The sequence below is a fragment of the Microtus pennsylvanicus genome, chromosome 3, assembly GCF_037038515.1.
Source record: "Microtus pennsylvanicus isolate mMicPen1 chromosome 3, mMicPen1.hap1, whole genome shotgun sequence".
Taxonomy (NCBI): Eukaryota; Metazoa; Chordata; class Mammalia; order Rodentia; family Cricetidae; genus Microtus; species Microtus pennsylvanicus.
The window spans coordinates 63,072,592-63,092,684 of NC_134581.1; the positions used below are offsets into that span (position 1 = coordinate 63,072,592).

Below are 20,093 nucleotides of genomic sequence, written 5' to 3' on the forward strand. Positions count from 1 at the left end.
AAACCTACTGAATCAACTCCCCTGGGTTTATAGGGCACCACGGAGACTGAACCAGAGAGCTTGCATGGGATTGACCTAGGTCCTCTGCATATATGTTACAGTTGTGTAGCTTGGTCTTCTTGTGAGACTGCTAACAGAGGGAGCTTTTAGGAAGCTTTCCTCCTACAGGGTTGCCTCATCGGGCTTCAGTGGGAGAGAAGGTGCCTAGTCTTACTGCCAGTTGATACATCATTGCTAGCTGACATACATGGGAGGTCTGCCCTTTTCTGAAGAGAAAGGAGGAGTGGATGGGGATTTGGAAGGGGCTGGGAGAAGAGGAGGGAGGGGAAATAATTAATTAATAAAAATAACATTATTAAGTAAAAGTTGGGGTGTCAACGTCTAGTGCGTTGGGGTCCCTGGGTAAGGGTCTCGCACAAATCAGGACACAGGGGATGCAGAGTGTGAACAACTGCATAATAAGCTTTATTTTGTGTGGCTTTTATACAGACTAAAAAGCATTACCTCAACTATGAAACCCCCCTTTACTCACATACATGATCATGAGAAACTCTTGCCTCTCCTTGCAAGAAACAATACCTCAATTAATAACAGTAATAAAAATGAAAAGAAGAACATAGAACCAAGACAAAAAGTATACAGAAGCAAAGCACTCCTTTGTAACTGGTAGAGCGTGAAGAACTGAGCTCAAAGGCCACTTCCCTATCCAGGGTACAGATTCTGACAGAACTTTTGAGAAATAGGCAGAGAAAGTTTGCTTTCATCTATGCTTGCTTTGCCAAGCAACCATTTCCCAACTTCGTCTCATCTATCCCAGGAGGAGCCTGCACTCTAAGCCAGTTCTGTGTCTCCACATTGGGGCTAGATGGCTGGGCAGTGATGACCTACATCTTTAATCCTAGCACTCAGGAAGCAGAGGCAGGCAGATTTCTGACTTCAAGGCCAGCCTGGTCTACACAGTGAGTTTTATGACAGCTTGAGCTGCACAAGGAAACCCTGTCTCAAAAACAAAAAAAAAAGTTAGGGCTAAATTGATGTCTCAGCAATTACTGCTCTTTCAGAGGACCCAAGTTCAGTTCCCAGCACCCATGTGATAGTCACGATAACCTATAATTCCAGTTCTAGAGGATATGGCCTCTGAGAGCTCCTGAGTGCCGTGTGGTGCATACACACTCTTGCAAGCAAACGCACGTAACACAAATAATACTTAGCCTTACTTGCCAGGTTAGTAAAGATGCACGGAGGCCAGGCACTAGGGCTATGTGACTCTATTTCCGGTATTTGTAGACTCCAGGCTTTTGGATTCTAGGCCAGACTGGACTATTTTGTAGCAAGCAAAGTAAGCTCTGAGTGACTGAAGTCCTAGGTGAATGTGTGCTATTGCCACGGGCACAGCCATGCCAAGGACCCCAGAGCCTCAGACTCATGGAGAGAAAGCCTTCTCCCCCAAAGTGAGGCTCAGAGGCAATGCATTTCTTCTGATCTGTGTGCAGATGTTGACAGTGTGTGAAGAAAATGTTTACCACAGCTGTCGCTCCCTGGATATTTACAACCTGAAGTCTACTCCCCTCCAGAGACTGCTCCCACTGAGGTTAGCTACACCTGTCTCCTTGATCCAGCTGTGTACCATAAACCCCGCCTCCTTATCAGTTTGTGATAACCCCACCTCCTTGTTCAGCTGTGTCTTCTAACCCCACCACTCCATTCAACTCCAAACAATAAACACACTGAGCTTCCAGGGTACTGAAGTTCCTCTGTTTGAGAGCCCAGAACCTGATCCAAGCGTTCTGTCTGTCTGTCTATTTGTCTGTCCATCTGTCTGTCTTTTCTTCGTTCCCCTGATGCCCTAGTCATATTTAAGTTCCTGGAGGTGTGCATGTGCACTGTGCCATATAGTACGACTGTCTCAAACCAAACAAAAAATTTCCTTGAGCTAGGTATGATATGTGCACTTTTCTTTATTGTGAGGGGTTTGTTTTATTTTTGAGAAACTTTCAAGTAGCCCTGGCTGGCCTCCAAATCCCTAGGAGTCCAGGAATGACCTTGAACCTCTGACCTTCCTGGCCGCACCTCCCAAGAGTTGCGTTTACAGGCGTGCATCACCGTGCTCCATTGACAAAAAGCTAAGGATCAAACTGGATCCTGATGCGTGGTTGGCAAGTCCTGTGCCAACTGAGCTGCACCCCCTGCTCTCTTGTATTTAATATTCAAAAACATTGTTTAAAAAAGCAATCTCTCATAGAAAAATGTCCAAATATTTACGTAGCTACTCCTCACTACTTAGGTGTGAGCTGTGCACAGTGACTTCTTTCAAAAGGTGCAGACTGGAAAGAGAGAGAAAAAAATGACTTTAAAACGGGTAAAATCCAGGGTCTGTGTTGAAGTCAGAGGCCCATGTTGCTATTAATGGTCGCACAGAAGCCTGGGGTCTGGGCTACACCCTGTGGCCTTATTGGCGTCCGAGGGCCTTGTGGGTTCCAGAGCCAGGCTGATCTGAGTGGCCTGCGGTGCCACCCGTAGCCTTGGTGCTGTCCTGGCCCTGGTGCTCCTGCAGCTGGGGTGTGTGTTGATGTCTGAGGCCTGTGTTACTGCAGGAGGCCATAGGAACCGTGTGTGATGAAATCAGAGGGCCTTGCTGAGCTAGACCCACTCTTTGCTGGCCCTGAGAAAGCTGGCCTTGCCCCTTGCAGGACAGTGCAGCAAGAGCCCACAGCACTCAGGAGAGATAGTCCCACCTCTCACCATAGCCATGAGAGAGCTGGCCTTGATGGCATGAGCCTAGGAGAGCTGGCTCCACCCCTCCCTCATCTGAGGAGTGTTGCCTCAGTGGCCCAGACTGACACCAGCTTAGCTACCACACAGGACCACATCCAGGGTTTTGGATTGGCACACCCTGACTTCTACCCTATTAATAACCTGCTGGAGCTCGTGAAGGGACTGGACTCAGAGCTGGTGCAGGATATCTGAGAAGAGTGTCCGTCAGGGTCAAGTGATGATGGTGTACCAGAAAACAAAGGCCTTGAACCGGACCAGTGACTCATTGCAACGAGCATGGTATGCTGTGTGACACACCATACTCCCTAAAATGGCACTAAGATGGATGAAGAGGTGCTTGGAACATGGGAAAGACAGAGGAGCAGGTTTTTGATTGTCTGCTTGCTTGGTTTGGTTTTAGCTTTTTAAAAATTTTCTGTTGGGGAGATGCTGCAAAGATGAGGGGCAGATGTGGCAGACTGGGACATGAGCAGAATGAGGGTACATGATGTGAAGGTCCCAAAGAACCAATAAAGAAATTATGTTGAAATACATATTTTAAAAAATGGATAAAATCACTTCTCAGCTTAATATCATATACTTTGGAGAAAGTTGACAGTCACTATTCAGTCAACTTATGAAAATCTCAAAGACAATGGCTGATCGTGTTAATGTCATTTTACCTCTGAGACCCTTCTACCAACAACCCACACCCACAGACTTGCCAGAAGAAAAGCAGCTGACCAATTTTAACACAGAGATGTATAGCAAAACACTTGACCCAGGCTCATCAGAACCAAGGGCAGCCTGAGAACCTTGTCACAGCTGAGTTTCCATGTCTAAATATCACCTAGTATCCCAAAGAGGGACCCAGAAAAGAATAAATAACAGTAAATGAAAATTGATGGCACCTAGGAGCTGGAGAGGTGGCTCAGTGCTCTTCTAAAGGAAGAATATACTAGTCCCAAGGGTATTTGATGCCCTCTCCTGGCCCCCATGGGCACTGCACCCATGTGATTCACAAACACACATGGGGCAAAACACTCACACATGCCTAAAATAAAATAAAAACAGTTTCTGTTTGTTATTTTAAAGTACATCTATAGTCAGGCATCATGACACAGACCTTTAATCCTAGCACTCAGAAATGCAGAGGTCACAGATCTTTGAGATGGAGGCCAGCCTGGTCTACATAGTGTGTTCCAGGACAGCCAAGGCTACAATAGACAGCTGCTGTCTCATAATAAAGGGTGGGGAGGCATCTAGATAAAATAAGCCACGGGGTTCAGTTAATGAGAAAGAATAAAAGAAATTTGTGTGAAACTTAGCTGATTTCCAGATTGACCTGTTCCATTGAGTGAGCTGAGCGCAGTGAAGACTCAGACAGGAAACCGTGTTCCCTCCTTCCCAGCTGTCTTCACACTGCTCTGTGACTGTCAGAGTCCCCATCCTATCGCAGTGCTTTCTCTTCAGGACTGCCAGCCCACAGATAACGGCACGGGGATTTAATATTAACTATGAAAGCTCAGCCTTGGCTTAGGCTTGTTCCTAACTAATTTTTATAACTTGAATGAACCCGTATTTTTGTAATGTATATTCTCCTAAATGACTTGTTCCCTCACCTCCATGCCGCCCATCCTGCTTCCTCCTTGACTGGCGACAACTCAGCCTTTCCTCTCCCCTGAGTTCTCTCTCTGCCCAGAAGTCCCGCCTACAGTCTCCTGCCTAACTATCGACGAGTCAACTTTTTAAATTACATCAGTCAAACCAATTACATAGACACCCAGTGTACAAACATCCCACAATACATCCTTGACGCGTGCACAAGTTGATCCTGAAGTTTAAAGGCGTGTGTGTGTGTGTGTGTGTGTGTGTGTGTGTGTGTAGCATGGGAAACACGAGCATGTGTCTGTCTGTGTGCCTTGGCACTCACATGGAAGTCAGAGGATATCCAGCAGGATCTATTCTCTCCTTCCACCATATGTGTCCTGGAGAGCCAAGTCCTTGGGCTTGGCAGCAAGTGCCTTAACCCACGGAGCCATTTTTGACAGTCCAGAATGTGTGTGTGTGTGTGTGTGTGTGTATAAAATTTTATTTTATTTTTCCCCAATACAAGATTGCTCTGTGTAGCCCTGGCTGTCCTGGAACTTTTTCCTTTAGACCAGGCTGGCCTCAAACTCAGAGATCTGCCTACCTCTATCTCCTGAGTGCTGGGATTAAAAGGTGTTCACCACCCATCACTGCCCGGCTTTTTTTTTTAAGTTTTAAAGTTTTTATCTATTGTGCAGGTGTGTGTGTGGGAGGGAGGGAAAGAGAGAGTACACACATTTGCCAATAAGTGGATGTGCCAAGGCACACATGTGAAGGTCATAGGACAATTCCTCCTAGCGCATTGAGACCTGAGGATGCAAATCAGGCCATCAGGCTCGGTGGCAAGCATGTGAACACACTGAAACATCTGAAAAGTTCCAAAATACAGGGTTTTCTTTTCTTGGCTTTTTGTAAAAGAACCACTTGAAAGGTTGCAGGTATCATGAAACTGCACCCCTGAAACATACAGCATTAGCCTCCTAAGAACAAGAACATTGTCCCACGTGTGGTGGTTTGAATGAGAATGGCCCTCATAGGCTCATACCTGTGAATACTTGATCCCCCTCACTGGAACTGGTGGGAAGAATTAGGAAGTGTAGCCTTGTTGGAGAAGTTTTGTCACTGAGGGTGGCCTTTGAGGTCTCAAATCTCCACAACAAGCCAATCTTGATATCTCCCTGCCTTCTATCTATGGTTAAAGATGAAAAGCTCTCGGCTATTAGTCCAGCACCATGCCTGTCTGCTTCCTGCCATGATGATCATGGACTGACCCTCTAAGACTGCAATCAAGCCTCCAATTCAATGCTTTATTTTATAAGGCTTGCCTTGGTCATGGTGCCTCTTCATAGGACTAGGAGACTAGCTAGCTCTGTTCTAGATAGCATGTAAGCATGACCGTATGTCACATCTGAGATAAATAGTGTTCATTAATTCGGGAATGTAGCATATTCTCCAGGCCATGTCCATGAGTCCTTAATTATCCTTCCAAAAAATGTCTTCTGTGACTTTAAAAATTAGTTTCTGTTAAACAGAAACTCCAATCAAGTTCATATACAGTATTTTATGTTTTTTTTAAAAAGCGTCTTGCTATGTAACCCAGATGTCCTCAAACTTACTATGTAGACCAGGCTGACCTTGAACTCATAGAGATCCATCTACTTTTGCCTCCTAAGTGCTAGGATTGAAAGGTGTGCTACTATACACAACCCTGCATTTGTTTTTAATTCTTTTGTCTCTTGGTTCTGGAACTTGTCTGATTTGTTGGTGCTTCCCCTGCCGGCCTGCCCAATGATGTTGACTATGAATCCAAGCCAGTTGGCATAAGCAGCAATTGATGACATTAATTCTTTACCATCATACACTGGAAAGAGAGGGTAAAGAAGGTCTCTCTTTAGAATACAAAGTTCGAAAAAATAAAAATTTGGGGGAGGAGTCAAGACACAGTTCAGTGCCAGAGTCTTCATCAAGTATGTTAGTGTATGTAGGTTCAATTACACACACACACACACCACAGAGGTGTAGGGATTGTTGACTTAGCTAGAACATACCCATGAAGGTTAATCTCCAGAGTCATCCTGATGTGATTTAGAGTCACCTAGAAGATGCCCCAAGGGCATAGCTTTCCAGAAAGTGTAACTGAGGACGGAAGACACATTCTGACCTGGATCAAACCATGGATGACATTTCTAGGCTTCAGTCCCTGGTTGAGGAGAGAGAGAGGGGGGGAGAGAGGGAGGGAGGGAGGGAGGGAGGAGGGAGGGAGGGAGGGAGGGAGGGAGTCCCAAGCAGCAGCATTCATCTCTCTCTGCTCCTTGTTGTAGATGCAATGTGACCCACTGACTGTTCCTCCTGCTGTGACTCCCCTGCCACCACGGACTACACTCCAAACTTGTGAGTCAAAGCCACCTTCCTTCCTTAACTCACTTTCGTCAGGTAGTTTGTCAAGAGAGAAAAGTCAGTAGAATAATGCAACTCCCTCTCTGCTTTCACAGGGAGCATGAGCTGCCTCTGGTTGGCCTGGGGTACAATGCAAAAAAAAAAAAGGGTGTACTGCCCACAGGCTTAACTTTTACCCCCTGGACTCTGCTGTCTTTGAAATATTGTATTATCTACCCTGGACCCTAAAATACTTGAATATTTATCTCTAAGGAATCTGAACATCTTCTGATCCAAAGACAATAGAATGCGGGGCAGAGGGATCTTGACACAAAGCCAAGAACTGATCCTTTAAACTTTGCGCAATAACCAGCTTTGATATCAAGTGACTCAAACAGTTGAGCCAGTCCGGAGAGGGTGGTGTTATAAAAGGCCCCTCACCCTAACCCAGATGTCCTGGATTGGCTCCTACATCTCTGCGATCTCCAGCTCCTACCCTTCAGGTATATGTGTCTTTTCTGATCACAGAATCAGCTTCTATATCCTAAATGCTTTCAGAGATGGAGAAATGGGGATCCTCTGAAGACTGAAGGAGGTCTGAGGTTTTGCTTCTTGCTTCTCAGTCCTGAACCTTAGTTTATCCTTTTAAAACTCTCTCTCTCTCTCTCTCTCTCTCTCTCTCTCTCTCTCTCTCTCTCTCTGTGTGTGTGTGTGTGTGTGTGTGTGTGTGTGTGTCTGTGTGTCTGTGTGTCTGTGTGTGATATGTGTCCGTCTGTCTATATGAATGCCACAGTTCAGTGGATACATTTCAGGAGTCAGTTGTCAGTTCTTTCTTTCCATATGTAGATTCCAGGGCTCAAACTGAGATTGTCATGCTTAGCAGTAGTGCTTTGAACCACTGAGTCATCTCACTGTTCCCCAGTCTTTAATTAAGGAGTTTCAAATAGGCTGTCTCTAAGGAGGTTGCTTGGAGTAAGAAGACGGGGAGAGAATACTTGCCTAGCACTGGGGAGCCTTGGACCTGGCTGTCGCCTGCTTCAATCTCCAAGAATGAAGGTCAATGAAGACTCATTTTTAGAGGCCATGTCCCTGTGGTATTGATAGAGAGTCATCGAGGAAGGGGAATGCCACAGATCATTGCTATGATTCCAGGGACACTGACCTTCTGTTGCTTGGGCAAGGGGACATCTTCTGCTCCATGGGTGTGTAGAGGGCTCCAACAGGGAGCCCACACTGTGTTAGACCCTTTGGTAGAAAGCCCAGCAAACACTCTGTAATTGGGGCTGGTGAAGAGATGTCTTTAGCTTCATTGTTTTGGAATGGTCATTTGTATCCACACGAGTCTCAGAAATGGAAATGGGAGAAGACATAGACAGGAGAGCCTGGGGTGGAAATTCAGACACTAAAGTTGGGAAACGTAAGGCTTGTGAGACTCTTTTGCAGCCCTTGAATTCTGCGATGGGGTGAGGGCAAATTCCTAGGGAACAGGACACATGACAGGTATATCTTCAGTGTCCTGGTGTGTGGCTGAAAGTCAAACAAAAAGTATCCCAACTGAGTGGGAGAGTGAAGGAATAAAGGGAGGCTAAGAATCCGTGCTAAACCACCCCACCCTTCCATTTCCCCTGCAGCTGGTACAGATGGCATTGTTCCAGAACATCTCCTTGACCCCAGAGCTACTACTGGCCACTGCCATCTTCTGTATAGTATTTTATGTGGTCAAGGCTTTAAGAACCCGGGTCCCCAAAGGTCTGAAGAGTCCACCTGGACCCTGGGGATGGCCCATCATTGGGCATATGCTGACCCTGGGGAAGAACCCACACCTGTCTCTGACCAAGCTGAGCAAGCAGTATGGGGACGTGCTGCAGATCCGCATTGGCTCCACCCCTGTGGTGGTGCTGAGTGGCCTGGACACCATCCGGCAGGCCCTGGTGAAGAAGGGAGATGACTTCAAGGGCCGACCAGACCTCTACAGTTTCACACTTATCACTAACGGTAAAAGCATGACCTTCAACCCAGACAGTGGACCTGTGTGGGTTGCCCGCCGCCGCCTAGCCATGGATGCTCTGAAGAGTTTCTCCATAGCCTCAGACCCGACATCATCATCCTCTTGCTACTTAGAGGAGCATGTGAGCAAGGAGGCTAACCATCTAGTCAGCAAGTTCCAGAAGCAGATGGAAGAAGTTGGGCACTTCGAACCTGTCAATTTAGTGGTAGAAACGGTGGTTAATGTCATTGGAGCCATGTGTTTTGGGAAGAACTTCCCCCGGAAGAGCGAAGAGATGCTGAGCATCGTGAAGAGCAGCAACGACTTTGTAGAGAATGTCTCATCAGGGAATGCTGTGGACTTCTTCCCCATCCTGCGCTATCTGCCCAACCCAGCCCTCAAGAGGTTTAAGAACTTCAATGATAAATTTGTGCTGTTCCTACAGAAGACCGTCCAGGAGCACTATCAAGACTTCAACAAGGTGAGATTGAGAGGCAGAGAGTAAACCCATCACTCACAGGCCCAGAGAAATCTCCTCACATCCTACTCCAAGGTACTTGTACTGCCATGTGCTCTCAAGTGCTAGGAAGGCTCAGGACCACTCAGAGACCTGTGACCTGCAGTCATGCCCTGTTCCCTACTGCTCCCCCCGGGGGCTTCCCCAAGCCCCAGAAAACAAAGGCAGGTGAATGGAGCCTTGGCAGAGCTTTGCAATATGGGGTGTTGTTCATCTAAAGGCCATTGTTCTGCAGGAACATGAACCTCAACAGGGGCTAAACTCCAGCTTCGGGTCACTTTTCTTCCCTGGGTTCACACATACTTCTTCCTTCTCTGAAACCCGACCCCTGTGGATAGGGGAAGAAGGGTTGGTGGCACACGAAATGACTATGCTCTATTTAGCACTGATGCCAGTTCAAAACTCTGAGTCCCAGCCCAGTTCCCAAAGGGCAATGCAGTTCCTAGGCACTGGGGACATCTCAAATGGGATGGGGCATGGTCTGGCATTTGACCATCAAAATGCCAAAGTTCCCTTAAACTTGTGTTCTCCAGAACAGTATCCAGGACATCACAGGTGCCCTGTTCAAGCACACTGAGAACTCCAAGGACAACGGTGTCCAAATCCCCCAGGAGAAGATTGTCAACATTGTCAACGACCTCTTTGGAGCTGGTATGAGCCTTACCCCTGCCTCTTGATCCAATAGCTGCTATTATCTATACCCACCCTATCTACTAACTCACCAACCACATGGCAGGTGACACAGGACAGACACTTGCCATAAGATCGAGGTGTGACTTCATGTTGTGTAACCAACTCCTGGGAGAAACTCAACCAAGCCCCTCTCCTTTTGGGCCTGGGTTTCCCGGCCTGGAAAGTAAAAGGGTTCTACAACCTGGAGTCCAGGTCTCTAACTTCAGCCATTGACTAGGAAACAAGCGTCTCTGAGGTTCTTGTTTGTTTGATTTGTTTTGAGTTTGGATTCTTTGGTTCTGACTTGTTTTGTGTGAGACAAAGTCTCATCCCTGTATCCCAGGTTGGTCTCAAACTTGTGACAATTCTCCTGCCTCAGACTAGGCTAGTGTTGGGATTCTAGGTATAAGACACCATGCTTGGCTTCAAGTTTCTGTTGAGGACTCAGCCCTTCCCTCAGGATACACAGGGGTGGGAGCCCGAGAGGATAGGGCTTGCTCTGTTTATGGAGAAGCGTGTCTAAATTCTTTTCCTTCTCCCTGTTGTCCTTTCTCCTTCTCCCCACTCCCTGCTGCCCAGGATTTGACACAGTCACAACAGCCATCTCCTGGAGCCTTTTGCTCCTTGTGACACGGCCCAATGTGCAGAGGAAGATCCACAGGGAGCTGGGTATGTGTTGTTCTCGACCCTAGAGTCAGAGAAGCTGTGAGCCTCCAGGTCACTTGTAAATCTACAAATAGGTGTTCACGTGTCCTACTATGTTTAAGTCCTAGGACATAGCATCCCCCACTTGTGCACATAAGGCGTGGGTGGACCATGGGGTCTCAGAAACGTGCATAAACATAGCCAACATAGAGTGACCCTAGTATAACAAGGACACGTGTGTGGGGGGCAGACAACACCCCATGAGCTCTGCCTGTGCTTTGCAGACACAGTGATTGGCAGGGATCGGCAACCACGGCTTTCTGACAGACCTCAGCTGCCCTATCTGGAGGCCTTCATCCTGGAGATATACCGATACACATCCTTTGTCCCCTTCACCATCCCCCACAGGTAAGGGCCCTGTTCTGTGACCCTAAGTTTTCATACTGTTCACCAACCCTGTTTCTGAGCTCTGGAAACAACTCAGGCTGTATCTCATTCCTGAACATGGTAATTTCTACATCTGACCCCATCAATCTCTGGTCTACCCCCCCAGTCCAGTTGCTTATGGCCTCAGTGGTCACTCACCTTCACTTGTGTTTGCTCCCTATGGAATCTTCTGCTCCAGCCAGGCCCTCTTCACTGTCCCTCACAAGGGTAATCCAGCCACCTGTCAACTTTGCTTAAACCAGACCTTCTGCCTGGAAAAGTGTCTGTCCACTTATCTGGCTCCCAAACTCTACCCTTACCAAAGGTCAATCCTGACACATGAGTCTTCTTCCATCTAGAAGCCTCTTTTGGCTATCGGCCAAGTAGAGCTTCATCCTCCAGGATTTCTAAGATTTACAGCCCAAGTTCCCCGACTGTGAGAGTGAACATTCACCTCTGTCCACCTCATAGGCTTGTTAATCCTGGTACAAAATCTGCAGATTCTCCAGGGCAAGTCCCATTCCCTGATATCTTGGCTTCAGAGACTGCCCCAGTGCACATCTGAGCACTAGAAAAGTCTAGTAAAGAAGTGTTGAAGTTGTAGGACAGGATCCTAGCAAAAGGAAGGATAATCCCCCCATGTTCCCCGCCCTTCACATGACCTTCCAGTATGGAACTTGGAGACTGTGGTAATCAGACACTGGGATGCAGTGGAGGGAGGAACACTCCACACCACAGCCTCTCCAAGCCCTGACTGGACACAGCTCTCTTCTCTCCTCAGCACAACGAGGGACACCTCACTGAATGGCTTCCACATTCCTAAGGAGCGCTGTATCTTCATAAACCAGTGGCAGGTCAACCATGACGAGTGAGTACTTAGCCCTGGCGGGAAGGTCAGTGCTCAGTATCAGGAAGGTTGTCTGTCCCTTCGGGAACTGCTTATATGAGGACCAACACTCACTGCTACCTAGCCTGTCCCAAGTAACAAAACTTAGAGCCACTTCCTCAAACTCAGGGTACAGAAGAACTTAAGTAGGTATCTGGAGTGGATGGTGAATGCCTGTAATCCAGTCTCCTCAGGAGGCTGTGGCAGGAGGATTAGAGTGAGTTCAAGGCCAGTTTGAGCTTTAGATTGGCCTAGGCTGCATACCTGTCTCAAGGAAGAAAGGAAGGAAGGAAAGAAGGAAAAGGAAAGAGAAATTGATTAGAAAGTTTCCCCATGTCCCAAGGTCCCAGTTGGATGGATAATGAGGATACATCATATGACTTATGGGAATGGTCTAATGACCTTCCTAAAAAACTCCACTCTAATCTGTAATCAGGCCGATTGATCCATCCAAACCAGGACATATTTTTTTTTTCAAATCCAAACATTGATTTTTTTTTCTTTCCATCAAGACCAAAGCCAAGAGAGTTGTGTCCCGTCCCATCTCCACTCCCCCCATCCCCCAGACCTCTCCTAGCATGGCAACGTGGCTTTGCCACTGTCAGCAGTTCACTGCGGGAGTGGGCAGGGAAAACCGGCTGCACTCCACCCACCAAAGGCTTGGGTTCTTTTTTTTTTTTGTAATTTATTTATTTATTAAGGATTTCTGCCTCCTCCCCGCCACCGCCTCCCATTTCCCTCCCCCTCTCCCGATCAAGTCACCCTCCCTCATCTGCTCAAAGAGCAATCAGGGTTCCCTGACCTGTGGGAAGCCCAAGGACCGCCCACCTCTATCCAGGTCTAGTAAGGTGAGCATCCAAACTGCCTAGGCTCCCCCAAAGCCAGTACGTGCAGTAGGATCAAAAACCCACTGTGATTGTTCTTGAGTTCCCATTCTTCCTCATTGTCCGCTATGTTCAGCTAGTCCAAATTTATCCCATGCTTTTTCAGACCCAGGCCAGCTGGCCTTGGTGAGTTCCCAATAGAACATCCCCATTGTCTCAGTGTGTGGGTGCACCCCTCGCGGTCCTGAGTTCCTTGCTCGTGCTTCGTCTCCTTCTGCTCCTGATTTGGACCTTGAGATTTCTGTCCGGTGCTCCAATGTGGGTCTCTGTCTCTGTCTCCTTTCATCGCCTGATGAAGGTTAATATTCAGGAGGATGCCTATGTGTTTGTCTTTGGATTCACCTTCTTATTTAGCTTCTCTAGGAACATGAATTATAAGCTCAATGTCCTTTATTTATGGCTAGAAACCAAATATGAGTGAGTACATCCCATGTTCCTCTTTTTGGCTTACCTCACTCAGGAAGTGTTTTCTATTTCCATCCATTTGTATGCAAAATTCAAGAAGTCCTTGTTTTTTACTGCTGAGTGATACTCTAATATGTATATATTCCATACTTTCTTCATCCATTCTTCCGTTGAAGGGCATCTAGGTTGTTTCCAGGTTTTGGCTATTACAAACAGTGCTGCTATGAACATAGTTGAGCATATACTTTTGTTGTATGATAGGGCCTCTCTTGGGTATATTCCCAAGAGTGGTATTGCTGGATCCAGGGGTAGGTTGATCCCGAATTTCCTGAGAAACCGAAACACTGCTTTCCAGAGTCCAAACCAGGACATATTGACATAGAACCCCATTCATGTTGTATAGTTTATTTTTAGTACCAGATTATAATAAGCATTAGCCAAGCAAGCCAGTGATCTCCCTTCCCACTGGCCTTTTGGAAATAGGAGGGAGAGAAACATGTTATCCCTTTTGAAATTTTTTTAGATAACACATTATTTCCTTGAAGGAACAAACATTGGTAGTGTATGTCATGTGGAAGGCCCTAGGTTCAATTCCCAGAACTACATCAAGGAAATAAAAAGGAACTAATACAAAAGAGTATTGAAAATATGATCAACCTTTTGGTGGTGTTCCCACATGCCTTTAATCCCATCCCTTGTGAGGCAGAGGCAGGCTGACGTCTGAATTCTCTGCGAGCCTGATCTACACAGAGAGTTCAGAACAACCAGGCGACACAGAGAGACCCTGTCTTGAAAAACCAACACAACAAAACCAACCACTATCTTGCATCATGGGAATGGTTCAGCAGGTAAAGGCATGTGCCGCCACACCTCACATCCTGAGTTTAATCGCCAGGTCCCACATGGGAGAAGGGGAGAAGTGACTCCTGCATGTTGTCCTCTGACCTCCACATGCACATGAAGATTTAAATAAAATTATAATTTAAAAACTAAAAATAATCAGGCTGGAAAGATGGCTCATTGGTTAAGAGCACTGCCTACTTCTGCAGAGGTCCTGAGTTCAATTCCCAGCAACCACATGATAGCTCACAACGATCTATGAGATCTGGTGTCCTCTTCTATCTGATGCTCTCTTCTGTCATGGTGACATATATGCAGAAACAGCATTCATATGTATAAATAAATATTCAATAGAAAATTAAAAATAGTCAAAATCCACTCTCCTTACGTTGGGTCGTTTTAAAGAGAATGTTATTTTCAGAAGCACTATCATGACTGGAGGTGCAGCTCTGTAGATAGAGTGCCCTCTACCATGCCCAAGGCCTGGGTCCATCTCCAGCATCAGGTGTGGAAGCCCAGTACTTGGAGGTAGATGCAGAAGGGTCAGAATCTCAAACAAGATGACCTGGGTCATCTATGGAGTTCAGGGCCAACTTTAGACCCAGGAGACAAGTCTCAAAGCAAACAAACACAAAAGAACCATCACAAAGGAGATAAACACCGAGTCTGGTACCTTCCCCACAGGCTCTTGTTACCCTCAGTCTTTTCTAACACCACGTTCTCACAGAAGCTGGGAGGACATAGCTCCCCTTTCCTCCCAGAGCCCACCCATTCAGATCCTGTTTGTTCCTCTTGCAGAAAGCAGTGGGAAGACCCCTTTGAGTTCCGTCCAGAGCGGTTTCTTACTGAGGACAGCACAGCCATCAACAAGACTCTGAGTGAAAAGGTCATGATTTTTGGCCTGGGAAAGCGTCGGTGCATTGGAGAGACCCCGGCCAAGTGGGAAGTCTTCCTCTTCTTAGCCATCCTGCTGCATCAGCTGGAGTTCAGCGTGCCACCAGGCCTCAAGGTGGACCTGACACCAACCTACGGGCTGACCATGAAGCCTCCGATCTGCAAACACCTTCAGGTGTGGCCACGCTTTTCCAAGTGAAGATGGCCGAGACGGGAAGAGGCATCCACAGACCACCAACTTTGTTTCTTTTCCTTCTTTTTAAATAAGAGCTTTTTTGGAGTACAAATCTTTCACCATTTAATTCACTTCCAATCAATTTTAGAATATTGTCTGTCATAATCCCCATACCTGTACCCATTAAGATTCTTGACTATTCCTCCTAACCCGTCTCCCTTGCCCCTCCAGATGCCAATCCAGCTTTTGACAAGTAGATTTGCCTACTGTCGCCATTTCACACAAACCCCATGATGTGTGGTCTGTGACTGGCTCTTTTCACTTCACACAGTTCTTTCAAAGTTCACTCGTGTGGTCTGTAGGGTAATAAACCTCAGTTGCTTGAACCTGCGACTCCAAGCAGCCCTCATTCTGTTTCCTCATAGTTAATGTGGGCTCCTCTTTCTTGCTTTCTCTTCCTCTCTTCTTCTAGGACTTCAGTCTTTGAATACTTAAAAGGGACAGCGAGGAAGGAACCAGCCTGTGGTGGACATGTCGTCCCTATATCCTATCCTCAAAAAGTAGAAGCTGTGACTTTTCGTGGTGAGGGGAGAATCACAACCCCAGATGTATGTGGGTTGACTGGAGAGTGAAGACAGGGACCTGGCCAGATGATTCTGTGGCCAAAGGAGATTGCTGTGCAAGTCTGAGGACCTAAGTTTGAGCTCCAAATGTTGGACTCTGGCGTCCAAACACTGAGAAGGAGTCACCCCCAGAAACCATCTCATACACCACAGCCAATGCAAAAGCATGAGGATTTTATTAATTCTGTCATGACAGGGTCCCCCAGCATTCGGGAAGCCGAGGGACCCCGAATAGCAGGTACAGTCTACTTTTAAAGGGGCCACAGAAGCAAGGGGGCTTGTTCTTTGACTATTTTGATTGGCTTATTTGAAAGGATATTACCAATAATTGACTGGAGAGCTGTTGCCAGATCAGATGAGATAAGAGGTCATTTTGACCCCGTTTCCCAGGGGACCGAACCAAAGCATATGTATATGGGTAATTGTTCAGGAACTGAGTACGTGCGAGTGTAGCTGTTAGGTCCTTGGTTCCCAGGGGAGGAGGGGGAGCACTATGGCACAGAGGCTGAGAGGATTTGGAATTGTCAAAAATGGCTTCAGGATTGTCTTAAAGTCTTACATTCCCTCCTCTTATTTGGTCAAATATCTCAATCTTGAGATATAGTAAATTTGGAGGACCATTTGGATCTGTACACAGAGATTAACAAACCAGTGTTGTTTTTTTATAATAGGGAGGTTTTGTTGACAAGCATAGTCAACAAGATTGTGTCAAGCTGGGGTTAGTACTATTTAGCAAAGAAAAGGCTCCCACTATCAGATTAAACAGTCACTGGCCTGTATAGAGCTTGCCAGCAGTGAAGCAGGAGTTGTTACAACAACTCACAGGGTGAACAGAATCCCTATGTCTTTCCTTCCTGGATCATATAACTATAAACCCCAAGTATTGCCTGTTAACTGGTTAGCTCTTTTTTTTTCTCAGTGAAAATGATTGTGATTTTAGATTTTTTTTTTTTTGGTGTGGTACGGGTAAAAGAGACTAAGTCCTTTTTGTTAACCCTCAACCAGGAGACACTGACATTGGTTTTACATCCCCAGGCAGCATAATAAAATATTTTAGGCCCCCCCCATATTGCTTCTCCCCCCCAGACAAATATATCATTCAGAATATTTGTATACAGGATAAAAGTTTCTGGGGGTTTGCTCAGTATCCTCCCAAGAGTAATTTGTTAAAACATACAGGTCAAAAGTTAGCTGGGGGAACCAGGTATTCAGGGAATAAACTCCAGTGGCTAGCCTTAAGACTGGCCCAGTCTCAAAGTTAGTCAGGGTCCAGGTTAAGTCCTGAGGTATAAACATCAGGGCAAAGATCAGCAAGCCTGACAGAGTCAGGCCTCCTTGAGAGGATTTTGGGTACGCTGAAGCTTTTCTTTGGATAGTCTTGGGTCGTCCTGTGGAGGTGTAAGCTTGACGTGAGATGCATGGATCCAGGCTGCAATATCGTCCACTTTGAAGGCAGTAGGTGTAGGGTCCCTTCTAGCGAGGTTTAAGGTTCTGGGACCGGTGTCTCTGAACATACACAAAATCGCCAACCTGGAACGGGTGTGAGATTTCCGGGTGCCCGGGCTGGTGTTGGGAGGTGCCAGCAGAGAAGCGGGGAGAGTAGCTTAGTCCAGCGGGCATCAGCAGGGATAGCTAGGGCCCCTTTAGGGAGGGTCTAGTCTGGCCTGCAGCAGCAGGCTCTGGTCAGATAGTACTTGGTTTTAAATACCATCTTATGCCCCAAGTCCTTCCCGACACCCATGGAGACAGTCCCGCTTCTCGCCCCTGGGAAACAAGTGGGGGAGATGTCTGAACCCCCGTGTCCAAATATTTTCTCCAGGGGAAAATCTTTTGCCAGCCTCCAGAGGCAGCTGCTGTTTCGGCTGTGGGGTGCTGTAGCTTTCCTCATGTCCCTCTGGATATACCCCAGGTGTCAATTCTGGAACGAATGAGAGATTTTCAGGTGTCAGGGAGGCCAGGGGTCTCTATGTCTGGGCTCGGAGATCTGGAGAGCCTTCAACCGCGCCTGTAGATCGGGTTTGTGAGCAAATGGGTCATGAGGGGCCTTAGGAAATTAAGAGGGGGGTCCCCATATTGGATCTCATAGGGGGTTAGTCCAAGCTGAGACGGGGTGTTTCGTACACAGAACAGGGCTAGGGGAAGGAGCTGTACCCAGTCTCTAGTGCCAGATTCCAAAGGCTAATATGGTAAGGGTCTTTATTTATCCTTTTTACCTGTCCTGAACTCTGGGGTCTGTATGCACAATGTAATTTTTTCCAGTCTTACCTGTGCCCTGACTTTTTTGAGCAACAAGGCAGTTTTACCATCAACCTTGATTACCTTGAGCAGGCCAAACCTCGAGAAGATTTCTTCTTTGATCTTCTTAGTCCTGGTAAGAAAAAGCTTCTCTGCCTTTCGGCTGATGTCCCTTTAAGTAGGCTTCTCAGCTCATTTACCATTGCTGCCCTGCCTTTTTACCAGCATGCGCCACCAAAACCGGCTCTGCTTGGGCATTGCTGAACCCCAAGCTTCCCACAGCTGCGGTCTGGGAGCTGGGGGCAGTTGTTTTCTGTGAAACTTGCAAGCAGCTCAGGAAGGCTGTTTGGAATTGGGCTCCGGCATCTCCCAGCCCCTCCTGGCTTTAGTCAGTCGCAATCTGCCGGGGCAGGTGGCTGTAAGCAGAGTTCCCAAGCTTGGGCTGTGATCAAGGCAGCAGGAAGGAGGATTCAGCTGGTAGTGGCTGCAAAGCCTTCCTCAGCGAGGTGGGCATGGCAAAGGCAGAGAGCAGCCTGCTTTTCTTTACAGCCCTGGAGAACTGTAGGGGAAGTCAAAGTCTCCAACAGGTCTTTTTGTAATAAAAGTGTGGGACACTCAGGAATAATCAGCCATTCTTGTGTCCATGGTCAAATGTTTTAGACATAGCGAGGGGGAACCCCTTTCCTTTTTTTTCCATACACCCCAGAATTGAACACCTGGGTGCACAGCATAAGCAAAGGGGGGGGGGACTTCAGTACTATTATTGTGGCTGCTGCGTTGGCCTCTCAGGTGGGCAGAGTGCCGCTTCAGTAGCTGGCTGTGCTCGGCGGGCGCCGTTCTCCGACCTGCTTCTGCTCAGCAGCTACTTTGGGAAGTGTCTCGAGCCCAAAGTCCTGTAGGGCCACTCCTCAGCACTAAAGTCCGCATTCGGCCACTCAGGGGCTGCTCTGTCTGAGGTGCGCAGTCTCTGCAGCTGTCGTCTTCTGTTGCCTCCCTATCTGTCTAATTTTTTTTCCTTTACTAAGTCTTGGAGGGAGCATCTCTGCAGTCCCTCCATTTTCTGCAACTTGCTGTCTGATGCTGACTGGCCTATAAAAGACATCACTACATCGGCTTGGTGATCTGCTGCCATGGGATCAAAATGGGTTTACATCCTGTACCCCTCCAATAGTCTTTCTAAAAATCCTGTAGGAGTACTATCAGACCTTTGTACTATTGCTCTTACCTTAGCCAAATTAGCAAATTAGTGGGGTGCTTTGCAACTCCCCCCTCCTTTTTTTTAGACCGGCCAACTGGACTCTGGCAATAAAGACGGAGCTGCTCCCTATCAGCTGGAGTATTGAAGTCCCATCCTCTATCTTGTCTGGTGATTGGGTTGGCCTGCTGTCAGCTCCTGGGACATTCTTTTTTTCCTCTGTGGTTAGGAGCACCTGTAAGAGCTGCTGGCAATCATCCCAAGTGGGCTAATGAATAACCAGAACAGATTCTATAAGCCCGGTCATGGCCTGAGGGTCCCGAGAAAAGGAAGGGTTATAGTATTGTAATTGGCCTGTTACTGAACAAAGGGGGAATGCTTGGGAAGTCGTTCTCATCCTTCCCCTGTCCCAGCGTAGATGCTGAGTACTGAAGTTTTCAGGGCTAGGGCCCGACCAACGGGGTTCCTCAGGAACGAAGTGCTTCCAGGGGAGGAGGAGGGAGAAGTCTGTCACGCTCAGCTGGATATCAGGAAGAACAAAGGTGCCTGGATTTTGGGTTTCTTTTGCTCCTGTACAGGAAAGAGAGAAGACAAAGGGCTTGGGGAGGGGCAGCCATCACCTCCTCCAGCAGTGGGGCTGCTTTCAGAATCAGGGAAACTGATGATGGCCAGGGGGCCGGTGCCAGGTTCTGAATTCCTGCAGGTGGATTTTAACAAAGACAAACAAAAACAAAAAATACAAAGAGACAGACATAAACTCAAAACCAGAAGCTGGTGCTCTCACCACCACTCTGGCTTAGAACTGAAAATACACAAGAACAAAAAGACAGACATAGACTCAAAATCAGAAGCCGCGTGGCAACAAACTGATACGAACCTGGAAAGGAGTGGGCGATAAGGGCCACACTCCCTAGAAACTAAGATGACCTGGTCGCTCCTAGTTTCATAAATTGCCAGTGAAGCGTCCTCCACGGCTGGGCCAGGGAGTA

General features: G+C 47.3%; 1 protein-coding gene across 1 annotated transcript; it reads left to right on the plus strand.

Moving 5' to 3' along the window:
• The first annotated feature begins 7,142 nt into the window (after positions 1–7,142).
• On the plus strand, positions 7,143–15,437 carry LOC142847035 (cytochrome P450 1A2). The gene is made up of 7 exons (XM_075967779.1): positions 7,143–7,223; positions 8,352–9,188; positions 9,758–9,875; positions 10,476–10,565; positions 10,826–10,949; positions 11,749–11,835; positions 14,781–15,437. The coding sequence occupies exons 2-7, from the start codon at positions 8,361–8,363 to the stop codon at positions 15,073–15,075; spliced, it is 1,542 nt and encodes a 513-aa protein (XP_075823894.1). The 5' UTR covers positions 7,143–7,223; positions 8,352–8,360; the 3' UTR covers positions 15,076–15,437.
• Positions 15,438–20,093: the final 4,656 nt, after the last annotated feature.